The sequence below is a fragment of the Sander vitreus genome, chromosome 13 (assembly GCF_031162955.1).
Source record: "Sander vitreus isolate 19-12246 chromosome 13, sanVit1, whole genome shotgun sequence".
NCBI lineage: Eukaryota > Metazoa > Chordata > Actinopteri > Perciformes > Percidae > Sander > Sander vitreus.
In genome coordinates, this window is record NC_135867.1 from 24548416 (window position 1) to 24564522 (window position 16107).

The following is a 16107-nucleotide window of genomic DNA, read 5'->3' on the forward strand; positions in this document are numbered from 1 at the left end:
CCATCACGGCACCTTTGAGTGATGCCGTTGGTGCTGTGCAGAGGATGGAGCTGTGTTGTCACGGAGCAACAGTGCCACCAAGTGGCGGGAATATGAAGAGCCGCTTGTTTAGTTTCAGACTGGGTTTGATCATGATGCCCTGGTTACCCAAAAAATGATAGAGATAATTTTAACCATGACAGGATACCGACCCTGGATATGTCTTGGCCTAAAATGAATTAAATTTTGATCTTGAAGATTGTTAAAATTGAGAGCACAGATCAAGTACAAATCATAAGATATAGCCTATATTTAAACCACATCATAAATTTTACCTACCCCTTAAAAGGAAAGTTTGGTGACGTAAGTGTAATAATTATTTACCATAACCTGATACTATCCTCTCAGTGAGCAGTCGTTGCTCTGCACTGTCCCCAGACATGCTATCTAGCAGCGGGTTTGGACATTCTGGTGGAAAATGATATAGTACTGTGTTATATTTTTAATTCCAATCTCCTCTTTTCCAGGTCTCCGATGCCAGCTCAGAGAAATTTTTCAGCACAGCTGCAGTTAAAGGTACAGACATTTTTTCGTTTTACCGTGCTGAAATGTCAATACAACGCTGCAGGTGTATTGCTATTCCCCTGGTGGTATTACCATGTTGAAACTGGTGTGCATTGTCCCAGTGTGGCGATTGTCATGTTTATGTACGGTGGTTTAAGATAATGCAACAGCAATAACACATCACACCCACAAAGCTGATTCAATTTACCTAAGGTGCACAGTATGATATATGATATACAGTATATACAGTATGATATATATATATATATAGTTCTCGCCAAGCAGACGTGAAAATCTCTCTGCCAGTGTTTCATGAGATGGAATCATTAAAATGTGCAAACTCAAAAGGTAATTTAGGCTGTTGTCGTTACATATATGTAAGATGTTTTTGGTGACACTTTGTTGCAAATGTGCTGAGATGCACCAGGGCTTGTGCTGCAGCCAGAGGAGGAGGAGGATGTACTAATGCTGCAGGGACTGAAGTAAGTGCAGGAGAGGCATCTGTTTATGGCCTCTGTGTGCCAACACCACATGTGACCTCATTATCAAGTCACTAATTTGCTGTTAAAAGCAGCCCCATTTTCTCTGGCTTAGGGATAATGGAGGTGCCCCGCGTGAATGGACATTCCTCTGTAATGGGGGTGAGTTACCATGCAGGGCAGGAGGGAGGCTAGCAGACAAGGGTTATGATCCCTTCAGGGCTGTGGCAGGAACAGGGACGATTGCTGATGAGAGGTCCCCCCACCCCTCTCTCTCTCTCTCTTCCTCGTAGCCCTGCACTCTCCACCACACAGACCTCCAAACACATTTCCCACATTCTGGCCTTTGATTCCCTCCAGGGCTTGATTTGTGGCGTCCATTGGGAGGGCTCAATGGCCATGCTTGACAGGGAGGTTTCCTTTTGAACGTGCTTCTCTGTGGACTGATTTGGTTCCCTTGAAAGGATTAAGGCCCCCTTTGTGCAGCCTAAATCAACAGAGGGCCCCCCTCTCTTGCCCTCTATGAAAGGACCTGACTGGGGAAACAGTACACAAAATACGCTTTCTCTCTGCTGCATGATAGTCCACTCTCACCCCTATCCCCATTTAAATAGCGCCTCTTTTCTTTCCTTTTACCATCTCTGTCCCCTCCTCCTCTCCTGCCATATGCTAATGCTTGCCGCTATTGCTAAAGGCCAGTAAAAGAATCCAGGTGCAGGGAGAAGCGGGACCACTGGTATTTTAATGGAGAGTGGTGTTGAAATTCAAAGAGTCGGGTGGGTATTTGTTGGAGAGGTTTACCATTACTCCCATGCAATCCAACCCCAGAACAAGCAACAGCGCCAACAGATATGGGGAGAGAGGCTCGTTTATGGGATGAGGAGTGTCAATATTTGCCAAAAGGCATATGCAAAAAGAATCCGTTTGTTTGACTATGTGTGTGCTTTCTTGTTGATACGCATAAAGTGCTCTTTGGGCTGTAGGGTTCAGCCTCTCCCATTGTGGCTGATTGGGACAAAAGTTAGACACATGAAGATACCTTAAGCCAAGGTATGAGAAGGCCATTGTAATTCAGCTGCTGATGTGTAGCTTTGGTAATGACTGACAGTTGGCTTTTATTCTCTGCAGCAAGACTAGAAACAAGCCCAGGGCAATCTCAGGTCTCTTAGAAGATTTAGTGCTGGTTCCTCATCTTTTAATCTCACATCCTTCTCACCTACTCAGTAATTACAGTGTATTTTTTCATGCTCAAGAGCCATGATGTTTTTTTTTCCCTTTCCGCCTGAGGCCTACACTGCATTTTAAAAAGAAAATCCATCTGATGAGAATGTGGCTTTTGTGTTATCAAACGTTGATTTGTTTTCTTCCCCTCTTGTGTCGGCTGCACCTCGGGCCCCGTCAGTGTCAACTCTGCATAGTTGTCTAATGTGGAGCTTGAAGTCACCATCACTCACTGCTGTTTTTCTCCCTGCTTCCTGCTCACTCTGGGTTCAGTTTAGCCAGGAATGGATTCCATTAACTAAGAGTCATTAAATGTTAGCTCTAATTACCGCGCTTGTCAATGTGCCCGCAGGTGTCAGCCAGCTAACCTGATTCATTTGCTCTGCAGGAGAGTAAGCACCAGTCAAAAAAAAAGACGTGGAGTAGTCTATTTGCCACCAGTGAAATAAAGGCTTAGCTGTTTCCAAGGCGCCACAGGTAGAAATTGGTAACCAAGCCTTATTAAGGCTGTGACTGCTGTCCAGGGAGTGGATTGTAGTGCTGGGCTGCGCAGATACTGAGGATGACAAACCGTGTCACCACAAAGGCCCGCAGACAGATCTATCAAATGATTAAAGCTGTGTCCCAGGGCAGTAATATCTTGTCACCCGGGTACATTCCCATCCTTTATGATATTGTCAATCCACAAGCTGTCCCAGGGACTTAGTGCAGTCATTGGAGAGCATAGACTAAGCTCACTGCGCATTGTTTGTTGAGCGAAGATTAAGATAATGCTGGATGACATTTAAAAAGCTCCGCAGTGGCATTTATCAAGAGTAGGCTTGAAAATGTTCTAATCGGTGAACTGTGGAGTCTGGTGTGTGGAATCTACTTAGAATAGAAAAGATGTTTTGGACTAAAACTGCAAAAAACTAGACAATGGATTAAGTAATGCTACAATCTTTAAGCATTTTTAATTACATATTATCAAAGTCACATTCAAACCGCGTTCACGATTTGACATTTTTCAGTTTCAGGGTGTAGCGAATGAGCACTGTAGATTTTCATTTGGTAGATATATTGGAGAAGCTAGTCCCTCATGAGACATCTCCTGCAGCTGTGTCTCAGATGTACAGTGCGGGGGTGAATTGAGGTGCACAGTGTAGTGATTCTCAAACCCCCTGCATAATGCTGATTTCACCATGCTTTACTGGAGTTAATGTGAAAATGAAGCGGTGCTACAGCGAGACCCAGGGCTGGTGCCAGCGTGAAGAGTACCGCCTGTGAAGTGTGTTGGGCTTGAGTGCGTCTGTCACCAGGGGAGAGAATAATGTGCGATGCGGAAGGTGTAATTGGCAGTGCTGATGGCATTGTTAAAAGAAAATAGTGTAAAGAGAAAAGCGGAGGTGAACTTTTCTGGCAGATATCAGAGCTGAAGAGCTCCCCGGATTGTCATAGAGAGCTCCGCTGGCAGCGAAATTGCCTGTGAGTGTAATACTTCTGTGTGGGAGGGAGCTGAGAGCTTGTTTTTTTCTCCGCCTCATTCTCTCTATGTTTCCTGAGAGGTGGACTGGTGATGGAGCTGTGTGTACTTCCAGGCTGTTGGACCGCCACCTGCTGTAATTTCAAGTGATATAGAGAGCAACAATCACGGCACAAATCACCCAGGCAGCTCCCTAAATCATTCAGCGGACTGGAAAGAGAAGGTTGGCCTTTCACAGCACCAGTGTTGGATTTCTGCCCCAAGCTCCCTGCACTGCCCCCGTGCTGACCTCGGCCGTCTGTGTGGGTTTGTGTGTCAGGGAATCAGGGCGGCCTGTGGAACTTGACCTTATGCACAGTGGAAAGATGACCTGACTACCATTGGCCTTTCATTCGTCCTGATGAACTGGTGCAGTCAAGGACGGTCTTTTTTTCCCCGCCAGGAGCCGGGAGGCCAGAGAGGTCGCTGCCTCCTCCCTCCAGACACAACTGCTGGAATAAAGCTGTGTTGTTTTGGCTCAAACACAAGCTTTAATTCAAATCAAAAATGCTCTTTTGATATTTAATAACCCTGCATGTTTTTAGAAATAAGACAGGGATCTGAAGGATTTGAGTCTGAATGATGCATCACTGAAGCAGACTCCAGGCGTTCCCCCAGTGGTCTTTGCTTCTGTTGGTTACTCATCCCCTGCTAGGAGCATCTAATGTTTCTCTAAGGGGTAAAGGAAGCTCAATATCCTGTGCTGCACAGAGTGAAGGCCTGACCCCCCCCCCCCCTTCCTGGCTGTAAACACAGAGAGAGAGGCTGTATTTCATGAGCATGAAAGGGGCCGCTCCAGCCATGCCTCATCTGCTGACACAGCCAAACAAAGGTTAACAAATCAAGGATAGCCCTGGCTGATTTACTGCCTCGCTGTGGCAAACAACGGCCCAGCCCCCATGTCTACAGCTCACATTTACTGTCTGCCCGCAGGCAGAGAAATATGGCAACATTTCCAACTGTACATATTTAAAAATCACATTTAAACGTATTGATCCCATTACTCCTGGTCTAAGCTGCAAAGAGTTGGTCTTCTAGACTTCTTTGTTTAGTTTTAGCCTAACAAATAGACTCTACTTAGTGATTCTGTGACAAAGAGATTTGTCAGTCAGGTTTGTTGCCAAGAAAGAGCACAATCAGACCACCGTGTATCCTGATTAATATTTTCTTTTACCACAATTGGTGTTGTCTTTTTCTCCTCCGTCACCTGTTACAGTCATAGCATATGCAATCAGGTCCTATTCTGGAATATGTGGCAGATACCTCGGTCACGTAAATGCTGAATGTGAGACCACGGGTCTAGTTGGTGCCCACTTGGCAGAAGCTTGTTGATTGAGGATCACTTTTAAGGAGATGTTGTGAATGGGTCTGTTGGTGCACACACATACAGCAGTGTGGGTCAGTCTCCTGCCCTCCACTCCAGCAACACAAAGAGGTCATTCAGAGTTTGTTCCCCGAGTTGCGAGGTTAGAGACTAAGTAAATCCATCCATCTTAATGCACTTATTTCAGCACCAGGAGAGCTGGAGGGAGACTGTGTAAACACTCTGATATCCGACATGCCACGCTAAACCCAAAGAGCCTGGAACCCATCAGGCCAAAATTAAAGGTCTACATCTCAAACACAAACATTTAAATGGGCTGCACTCCAGAGATCAAAGTGAAAGGTCTTAGTTTTCCTGCTGGCCCCCTTGTGTCTGCCACACTGAGATATGTGGCGATTTAGCAGCCAGTCAAGGTTGAATGGCGAGCATCTGTATACTGTACATGTCTGTTTCTCTCACGTCTCTATGGAACGCTCTGTGGCATATTTTTTGTTGTTCTAGGTAAAGTAGAAGGATTTATGTAAGCATGCTCAGTTTATTGAATCTGGCTTGGCTACCAAGACAATATTGAGGATTATAATGATAAAGACACAATATTTCTTGTCTTGCTTGTCTTTGCTGATTAAAAAAACCCAGTTTTTACTGTGATGTTTTGGCTTCTACTACATGCAGTTTTTCAAATGAAGGGTTGTGACAAAGCTGCAGGTCCTGTAGACAAACAGATAAATACTAGTTTGTATTTTAGTAAGTATTTTTTGAAAGCAAGCATCATGCATTTTTTTAGGTGTTTTACTGGCACCATGTCCTTGACATATGTTGACGATGGACCAGTGAAAGTGGATGGAGGTGTTGAAAGCACCAGTCTCTTCCCAGGAGAGGTCCTTCACCAGCATCCACTGATCCAAAGTGACAACAGCCACTCTCCTGCCAACTTTGCAGCATTAACAGGGTCAAAACACCAGCCGAACACACACACACACACACACACACACACACACACACACACACACACACACACACACACACACACATACATCAAGACTCAGCCATTCCCAGTGCACTGTTAGTGTGTTCAGGCCAATTATGCCTGTGTCAGTCTTTAGTCCCTGTGGTAGAGGTGACATTGCCAAAGAGGGAGAGAGAGCAGACCACTGTATGAGGCCTCATGGTGGCTTAGAGGTGTATGTGCACATTAGTGTGTGAGCACATGTGTGCATGCATAACAGCAGGAGTGCTGGTCTGGAACCATCTACTCTTCTATCTGCCTTTCCCCTTCTCAAGGTCCCCCCCCCCAGTCATTTCCACCTCGCCGCCTCTCCAAATCTCAGTGTTTTAAAGTAACCGTTGCTGCCTCATTGTAGCAAATACATTTTGGTTCTGGTGAATAACTTGAGGGCCTGTGTCCCAGAAATGCAGCATAGCAGCTTTGCAGACACATGCACTAAAAAGGAGATGGGATTAACACAGCAGATAAAACGTAACTGTTCACTGGGAAACGATTCACCCTAGAGGTGTTGGTGTTGCTTTGAGCAGCATGAAGTAGGATTTGGTCAAAATAATAATAAATACCCCTGATGAGCAAAGTTTATAGCACCACCCATTTTGGATGATATGGAGGATGGAGGATGATATGGCCACCGATGCCAGAAGGCCACCGATGTTTCAATGTTAAGCATTAAATAATTTTTTGGATTCTACAGACACTGCAAGGCGTTGCCATCATGTTTAAGGTTTATGTTTTTCCTGCATCAAATAAATGACCAGTGCTGTAATCTGTGTAATCCTCAACTGTTAGTGTAGGAATCGTGTATAAGGATTCTTAAAATCTGACTTTGTGTCTGCCGTCTTAAAGCTGCAGTGTTTGTTTTGTTTTTTTAAAAAAGGGAAGAGGTTGGGAAAAGGAGTCTGTTTCCTTCTCCACTCCTGCAGTGCCATACAAGGGTCAGTACTGTGGAAATGAAAGTGTAAACACAAAAAGCAGAGACAGAGCATGAGGACTCTGAGCAGGATTGATGATAGCAAGGCTTTAATTGCTCCCACAAGAAAAGAGGTTATTTTTTTTCCCCTCTCACCGTCTCTGAGCCTCATAAATATGCAGGGCAGAAAAAAAGCCCCGATGAGCCGCAGGGCAGATTAGAGAGGACTATAGAGCAGGATCCTGGTTTGTTAGCAGACGTTTTCAGATCCCTTGCATGTGTTTCTGCTCTGCACACACATTGCCTGGCTTTCATTTGTCTCACCCCATTTCCACAGGCTACTAACTACGACTAGGAGTGCTGGGAAGATGTGATGGGGCCGACCTTTAGTGCAACATCGCCCCCTGGTGTTAGGTGTGATCTCAAGCTAGGTTGAGACTTTTAGTATAGCAGGTGGAGAGGACATGGTTAATTTGTGGTGGGTAAAGTCATATCCTGGAAAAGACATTTGAAAACATGTGCATTTGATATAAACAAAGTGTAACATAATGTTCAATTTTATCTCTATTCTTTGGTGCATCATCTCTGGCTTTTGGCCACTGTTCTTAGAAGGCTGCCCAAAACCATCAACGTCCATCGGACTGTCACCATCTGTTACAGATTAAGCTGCTCCTGGAGGGGGCTGTTTGATTTCAGGGTTCCAGCATCCCCTCTTTATTCCACGTGTCAGGTTTTACTGTAAACACTGTTGTACAAAAACCAAAATCTCAGAAGGGATTGCTTTTCAGGCCTTTCAAGCCAAGAGCAAACGTCTGGTTTAGCTCTTAGCTTGCTGAGACGGGGGCTCTGCTGGGCCATTTAGAGGCTCAAAGCTGGGAAGCCGTGTTTGGAAGCTTTTTCCCTAAACCGTACGCTCAGTTAGTGTTCAGTGTGGTGATGTGATGTATGAACCCCCTGGCCATGCCTGACACTAGCGAGCCTGTCTGAGCCCCCGTCTTCGCCGAGTAGGAGGCCGTGGACAGAGGCCGCATTGTTCCCTTAAAGTAACCCAAGCTCAGGGCGGCCGATGCCCAAAGGGGGATATCAAATTGTTCTCTCCCCACCAACAACACAATCCCAGCTTAAGCTCCGAGGCTTGACGAGGGAGCAGAGAGGCAGCTGACTGTTTGGACGACGGTGCAGTTCAAATAAACAGCTCAAATCCCAACCTGCCTCCCCTACACTAACCCGCCAAGTATTGCAGCCCCACAGCCATAGCTCATCACCCTGAAGCCTGCCAACAGCTCTCAGCTAATATGTGGTGTTATTTTGAAAAGCATGTTGATGTGGCTGCACTGAGGTTTCCTGAAAAAGGGGGCTGCGAGCAAAGATAAGAGGGTGAGAATTTAGCCCTGGTTACATCTCCCCGCTTCCCCTTTTGTGAGCGATGGCTAGGTTTACCACCACATCAACAGACCACACAGCATTTCTAGGCTAAAGGGGGGGGGGGGGGGTACAAGTGGATAGGAGAGGAGAGACGGCCATTAACAGCTTCGTTTCTGCCCCGGGTGTCCTGCTAATCCAACTGCAGTGAAACCTGAGCAAGGGGGTAATGAGACAGCACTTGACACGCTCACACTCACATGCACGGAGACGCATCAGCCGCTCCTGTAATGCTGGAGAAGATTTAAGAAGAGAAAAGGCTACATGCAAATTTATACTTCACCAGATTTTAAGACATCTGATCCATGCATTCTTCTTTCCCCTCTGGAATGAGTTTTTCTTTTACCGTTTGAACACTCAGGGTAGGCTGTATTGAATCTGATCCTTGCAAGCAGCCGTGTATGTGTGTAAAACCAGTTGGCCCCATTTGAAAGAAAGTGAAAGAGGCCAAGACTGATGACTCTCTGGGGACAGATTTCTCTTTCCAGCCCTCCACGCCTCTCTCCCCGGTGAAATCATGGTGGTGTCAGCGTGTCAGCTCGAGCTGTCACTCTCCTTATTGCTGCAAGCCAGTTACTCTCATACTCTGCCTCCTGGCTGAAGGGGGGGGACAGGAGCAAGAGAGAAAGAAAGAAAGAGGGCTTTTTCTACACTTGACACTATAATGGGTGAGCAGAGCATCAACACCCATTGATGCAATTGGAGAGTCTCAAAAGGAAAAAGGATAGAGCCAAGGCTGTCTATCACCTCAGAGGAGCCAGCTGTACAATTAACCGATCACCCCCTACCCCCATGGGCTGGTTTGGTACAGTCCGTTGGGCTTAGCTGACAGGCTGACAGGGCTTCATGGAGGACAGGCCAACACTAGAAAACATCCAGGTAGCAGACATACAGTAGAGCTGCAGTACAATGAGCCTCAACCAGAGTCACGTTGGACCTGTTGACTGGTAGAGTTTGTGTGTGTGTGTGTGTGTGTGTGTGTGTGTGTGTGTGTGTGTGTGTGTGAGAGAGAGAGAGAAAAAGAGTGAGAGAAAGTGTTTATGAGTGGGTGTGGGTTTTTATGAGCATATGACTGTAATTGAGATTTAAGCATGTCTGTGAAGTTTGTTGGCTCAATAGGCGATTGTCTATTGTTCCTCTGAGCTGCCACAGTGACTGACAAGAAACACATGTTGCAGTGCCAGCCAGTCTGTTGTGACATGCTTAAGTTGTGCTGAACTTTCAGTATTCTGATATTCTGGTGGTTGTTTTCTGACTCATTTCTTTTTTGCTCTGGGTTAGTGATTTGACACGATAGTTTAATTAACATTGTTCCGACACTGTGCTGAAAAGGTGCCTGTGCATTGCACCCGTTGGGTGACATGATGCCTGTGGTGAGTGTATTTGATACTGCAGGATATGAAGTTGTGTTTAGGCCAGGAGCGCAAGTCAATGTTGGATCATAACAGCATTGTCTTAGAATTCCCATCACATACCAACCTCTAGTCAAAGCTTTTTGCCCGTCGCCTAATTCTGCTTGAATTTCCAAAGCACCCTGTTTTATTGAAGGGATAGGCCGAGATTGGCTAGTCACCTTGGTGAAATTCAACACAAAAATAAGAAAGAGACAGACACAGTTCTATTGTCCAGCCTGGAGCAGAAATGCAAATCAAAGCAGCTGGGCTGTGCAATGGCAACAAAGCATGCTAAGCGCCTTTATTTTCGAGCGGGAGTCAATGATGGTTTATGCCTTGAGTTGTGGTCTGCAATTAGCCTGGAAATCCAGACCCAAATCCGAAAGGATTAAGATCTGGCATTGAGTAATGAAAGTCGCCCAACTCGAGGGACGGCACCAAGCATGCATTTGAAAATCTCACTGCACGCAGTTGGATAACACTACAACCAATCACAACAATACACAGGGTGACGTATCCAGAGCCCCATACGCTTAGCTACCAGCGGAGCTAACTGTTAATTAAACTGTCGTCATCTGTTTAGCTCGCCTCTGGCCCACCTATATCAGATACACCGATGTGATTGGTGCAACTTGGCTACAAGGGCATAGTTAATGAGCATCATTACTGAATGCCAGAGTGACTCGCTGAGCCAATTCAAATTGTGCTCTCGTGAGAACTCTGGATTTCCAGGGTAGTCTGCAATGGCTTTCAGCTGTAAATGTCTGCACATAGAATGATGTGAGGATGAGGGATTTAAAATTATAAACAAGTTGTAGAACAGTTGTTTGGTTGTTTGCACAAGTCTGCACTTCGCAGGATCTGCACTGTACTGCTACTGTACCTCCCAGCATATACATTTAATCAAGTTTTGATCAAACAGATCTTTGTTATTTCACAGCGATGTGCCTTCAGTATGTATGTTTTATTGATTTTTAACAAGATTAATACCCTATTCCCACCCACCCCTCACACACAGGGTTACAGGGTGCACGGTACATCCATTTGCCAAACAACCAAATCATTGTACCAATGATTTCAGTGATTTATTTTTTTACCCAACACCTGTATTGTAGAATTTTTTTTAGGATGTGGGCACTCTACACTCTTTACTTCAGGTAGCAAATACTACCTCTTAAAGGTACCCTGTGTAAGTGAGTTTTTGATCACTGCTAGGGTTATGGAGCGATGTTTTTATGAGGCCTCGGTTACTGCCGGGTTCATGCCATTCTGCTGATCGACATATATTGGCCCATGAGGGCAGTAAAGATGAAGACTGCAAGCTACTGTAGCAAACAGGGATGTAAACAATGATTGATTTGAAATCTATTTCAAAAACATTGTTTCATGAGGAGGGGAATACAGTACAATCGGCATGTTTGTTAGAACTCAAGGATACACACAATGTGTTTTAGTCTGGGGAGAACAATCACTGAAGATGTGCACACTCTAAAACCTGGTGAGCACTTTAGCATACTGGCTGAATCCACAGTGATACTTTGTTATTGGTCAAACGTGCACACTGCTATGATGTTGAACTGTCAGGGGTGAGTGTAGGGGCTGCTGAGAGGCCCACAGTACATGTCAGCAAGCGTCTCACATCCTCAACCAGGGACTTCTGTGCCTCTCTCCAGGGAACAACACACACACAAAGAATGAAGACCTACCATTTCTCACTCCTCACTAGTAGAGCTATCAGGCCCTGTGAGAGGTCCCATCAGCCGGCCTACGTACATGTGACATGTTTGAGGTCAAATGGTTGTGACTCGCTCCACAGCTGCCTTGTCTCTCGGTGTAGTTTTACACCACCAATTGCTGTGGACTGGATGGATCCTCATGACACGCTGCTGTTATTTTAAAGCCTCAGTGAGCCTGGGCACGACAGCCGAACCCGCAGAGGATCTGTCAGCCGCGGGCAACCAGTGCCCCCCTGAGGGATGCCCTGCACAGGCCTGGGCAGGTGGAGTCTGGCCCCTTGGCCGGCTTTGCACCCAACCCATTCTGGTGGTCACCTGTGCCAGCATGCCCGTCGTCGAGTCCCTGACCCAACACTTCTCCCATTACGTTCCCTCCAGCCTGGCCTCATACCCTCAGGGATATATAAAGATGTGTTCTCTAAAGGCGAGCTGGAAATGGGACACCCTGCTGCCACTGATCCCACCGATACATCCTCATGTAAAAGATGGTGATGGTGTTTTTTTTTATTTTTTGGGGGGGAGGCAAGGTGTCCAAACATTGAGGCCTCATGAGCTGTCTAAGGCAGCAGATTCTCCACATGCTGGTAGGGTGAGAGCGAAACCTGTTAGGAGCCATTACAGGAGCAGCTGTAATCGGAGCTACTGTGGGTGGAAGAGTGCCGCCGCTGCAGCTCTCTGTTAGTAAATGGCTTTATTATGACAAGAGAGACGAGACAGAGCACATTGGCTCTACCAGACAGAGTATGAATGGAGCACGGATGGATACTAGCGAAGGTAGGAGACAGGACAGAGCAAGTTTCTTTCCCTTTCTAGTCTTTTCTGTCACTTGTGTTACCCTCCTCCTCCCTTTCTCTCTTGCACTCGGTTGTACTGTAAACATGTGTAATTGTGTGTTCTCGGTGGTCTGGCAGCCGCTCTTCTATGGCCTTGCATCTGTCAGAACATTCAGTGGCTTACTAAGCCCAATTACCCCCAGATTGCTACAATTTCACAGAGGATCACAGTCACATACAGTCTATCTTCGAAGAGAAGTCAGGGGTTTATGTCTGGGTTAAGCGCGCACCACGCTCTCTGACATCACTGCATATACACACACTATTTATATTTAGGTTCGCTCTTGCTTTGACTTCACAACTTGTAATACATTCATTGTTTAAAACATTCATAAACCAAACGAGACAGGCATCAAATATAGATGTTAAAAGGGGCGACTTAACGACTCTCCCCCTGCCTCCCGCCTCCTTATGGCCTTTTGCTCAATCACTGCTTGTTAAAGTGGCGGTTTGAGTTACTGCGATGGGATATCGGCACGCTGTGGTGTTCTCACTGAATCTCACTGATCATGCTCTCGCAGCCAGAATAGTTGGCCTGTTCACCTAACCCCACCTTTATTTCTGTTTAGCTTCCCACTCCCCTTCCCCAGCCACCCCTGGGAGTCTAGCACTAATAAAACAGCTCCAGTCCAAGACCCTCCACACGGCGGGAAGCCCAGGCAGTGTAACCCAACACCCCTCTCTGGGCTCTAGCTTTAGAGAGCTGCTGACTTGACAGAGAGAGTCTGGGAGGGCCAGCAGGGGAGCGTCCATCATTGTCAGGCCCCAGTGCCCTGAGCTCCCATCTGGGGCATGTCCAACATGCATGCCTGCGAGCTGTGAACTCATTGCTGCGAGGTGCTCCGACACTCTGGAGACACGAGAGGGTATCACACAGTGTGGTGTTACTGGTCTCAGAGCAGCTAATGCTGTTAGTCTTCCGAGCTGAAGAAGGGAGGGATAAGGAGCTAATAGACTGGAGATCCTCTGGAGGCTTTGGCTATGAGATCAGGGAGAAAGCCTCCCCAGCTAAGGTTACCGACACATCTTCTCTGTGAACTGATACTAGACCAAAGTGCAAGTCTTAGCTCTTCTACTCAACATTACATTTGTAAACATTTGCCTATAGCTTTTAACCAATTAACCACCTTCTAAGCAAGACTCCAAACTGACAGTCACGTAATACCGCTGCAGAGGTGCATTGTGGGGCAGTGTCTCTGCAGTAGAGGATATAATCCCTTGGTTAATGTGCAGACTTGGGCGACATGGATTGTCTCCATTTCGGGTACCAGAGAGGAGTATTAGAACGTCTTCCAGTCCCACAGACGTGACAGTTGAGCTCAGATGTCGTCTACTAATGCAAACTCCAGGGTATAATCCACTGAACTTCCAGAGAAGAAAGAGACAAACTGGAGAAAGACAGCCTGCCCTGAGTGTGTGGTCATTGCAAGTTTCACACAGGTAGTACTCATTAAAGGGCAGTTGTATTGCACTGCATTACAATGTGTAGTGGTACTTAATGAACTGGCAAGTTGTTTCAAAGACAGACACAAAAAGGAAGGGCAGTGTGTTATGTAGCGAGGACACGATGGATTGAGAGCGAGCTCTGACAGAAACGAGCGGCCTGCTGTTTGTTGGTCTCTTCTGTGTGGGAGGGAGATCTGTTAAAGTTGTCTGCCATTAATGCGACTGCAGGCTTCATTAAGAACAAATAAACAGCCTGGTCCCGCTGGAGTGGTTTAGACATATGCTGTCTAAACCACTCCTGAGGTCAGACCGCTGTCAACACTTGCTGCTCAATTACAACTCTAATTCTGTTGTCAAACTAAATATGGAGATAGAAGTGGAGCGAGTTTGCGGTGTTTTCCTTTCTTTTTTTCAGGGACTAAATGGTTTCCAGACTAAGGCCTGAGGGAAACTGTCTTTTTAAACATTGTGCATAACTGGGGACTGTGAATATTTTTAAGGGGGATTTTATTCTGCCAGCTTTCTGAAAGCTCAGCTCAGCACAGAGATCCTGATTGTAATTAATGTTTACTGAGACATACCAATGCAAGATGGAATTTTTAATGAGGGCCACAAATCCTTGTTCAGCACAGTGTGCACTTTAATTGATTCAATTGAGCAAACAGTCTGTCTCCCTCTGTGTATTTACTGTGTATTGTCTGTTTTCTGAGGAGATGCAGGGTGATGATGATGTGTGCGGAGGGAAGAGGACAAAATGAAGGGCAGAAAATTGTAGCCTCCTGCCAACAACCCCGCCATTGTTTACCTGCTGTTGCAAGTCCATCCTCACCAGCCCACACAGTTTTTAGAAGAATGTCTCTGGACCAAATTAAATAGTTTGTCACAATTCACCGGTATCGTGGTGCGTTTGTTTTCTACAAATGCACTGTGTCGGCTAGACTGTGGTAAAATTGTTGCCTCTGGAAGAGCGATGTGATCTGTGAGAGGTTTGGGCATGATTCTGCTTACTGCCGCACAGCAGGGAACAGAATGGAGAATAGCAGACGCAGATAGAGAAAAAGAGTTGCAGGGGCGACAGTGAGTGAGTGCAGTTTCGAAAGTCTCTGTCAGCTGTGACAGACAGCTCTGGGTTTTGGAGATGTCAGCGCTTCTCCTTAGAAATACTTTTTTTTATTTTTTTTTTTATTCCAGGCTGTAGATCCAGTGCCTACAGGCTACATTTTCCATCCCCGTTCACACCAAGCTAAACGCTGCTAAAGTACATATTTTGGCTTGCCAGTCAAAATAGCAAATAAAAAAATAAAATCCATATGTTTAATATGATATACAAAATGTTCCTGTGTTCTCACCTCTGTTGTTTTCTAGCTACGCTATAACAGCATTGTTGCACTTTGGTCCAAACTGAAACATCTCAAAAACTACTGGATGGATTGCCATGAAATTTGGTACAGACATTCATGATTCCTTAATGATGGATCCTAACGACTGAGGTCATCCCCTGACATTTCCTCTAGCGCCACCATGTGAAGTTGACATTTGTGGTTTTGAGTGAAATGTCTCGACAAATATTAGATGTATTGTCATGATATATGTTATGTTCCCCTCAATATGAACTGTAATAACTCCGTTGATCCCTTATCTTTTTCGTCAAGCAACATCATCAGGTCAGGTTTTTAAGGAATCCACTACTTGTGTGTGACCAAAAACTAATGACATATTGCCTCAGCTGTACTTTGTGTTTAGTGCTAATTAATACATGTTAGCATATTAACATGCTAAATAAGATGGTGAACATGGTCAACAATACACCTGCTAAACATCAGCATGTTAGCATGCTGACATTAGAATTTGGAACAAAGAACCACTGTGAATATGTACAGCCTCACTAGCTGTAGGCTCTTAGTCTGGTTGCTGGTTACAAGAACAAACCCCGGTCCCCAGCACACGATAATGACAGCAGTAACAGCTAGTGTTGCAGCACGGCACTGGGACAGGATAGACCTGCAGTCAGAGGTTACCTGTCGTTGCATCATCTGGTGCCCCTGAGGCCATAATGCAGAGCAGGCTGCTCCCCCCCTCCCTGTTAGCACCTGTTTCCTAGATGCTGTCAGCAGCTACACAGCTGTCACAGCCTCTGACCTGCCTTCTCTTTATGGCCGTCTAGATGTCAGCAGTCAAAGTTGGCTATTGTTCTGCTACTATTTTGGGTGCTGTTGTGTCTTCAGTTTAATAACACTAAGGTCACAGGCACTGATGTGTTGCTACATTAAAGACTGGTAGGTGATTACCTGA

At 45.8% G+C, this 16107-nt stretch overlaps 1 protein-coding gene across 1 annotated transcript in view; it reads left to right on the forward strand.

Moving 5' to 3' along the window:
- Positions 1-16107, forward strand: part of auts2a (activator of transcription and developmental regulator AUTS2 a) — a 346500-nt gene that overhangs the window by 308431 nt on the left and 21962 nt on the right. The window contains exon 6 of the mRNA XM_078265538.1: positions 507-555. Within this exon, the coding sequence (XP_078121664.1) occupies positions 507-555 (49 nt within the window). The remainder of the gene's footprint in view (positions 1-506; positions 556-16107) is intronic.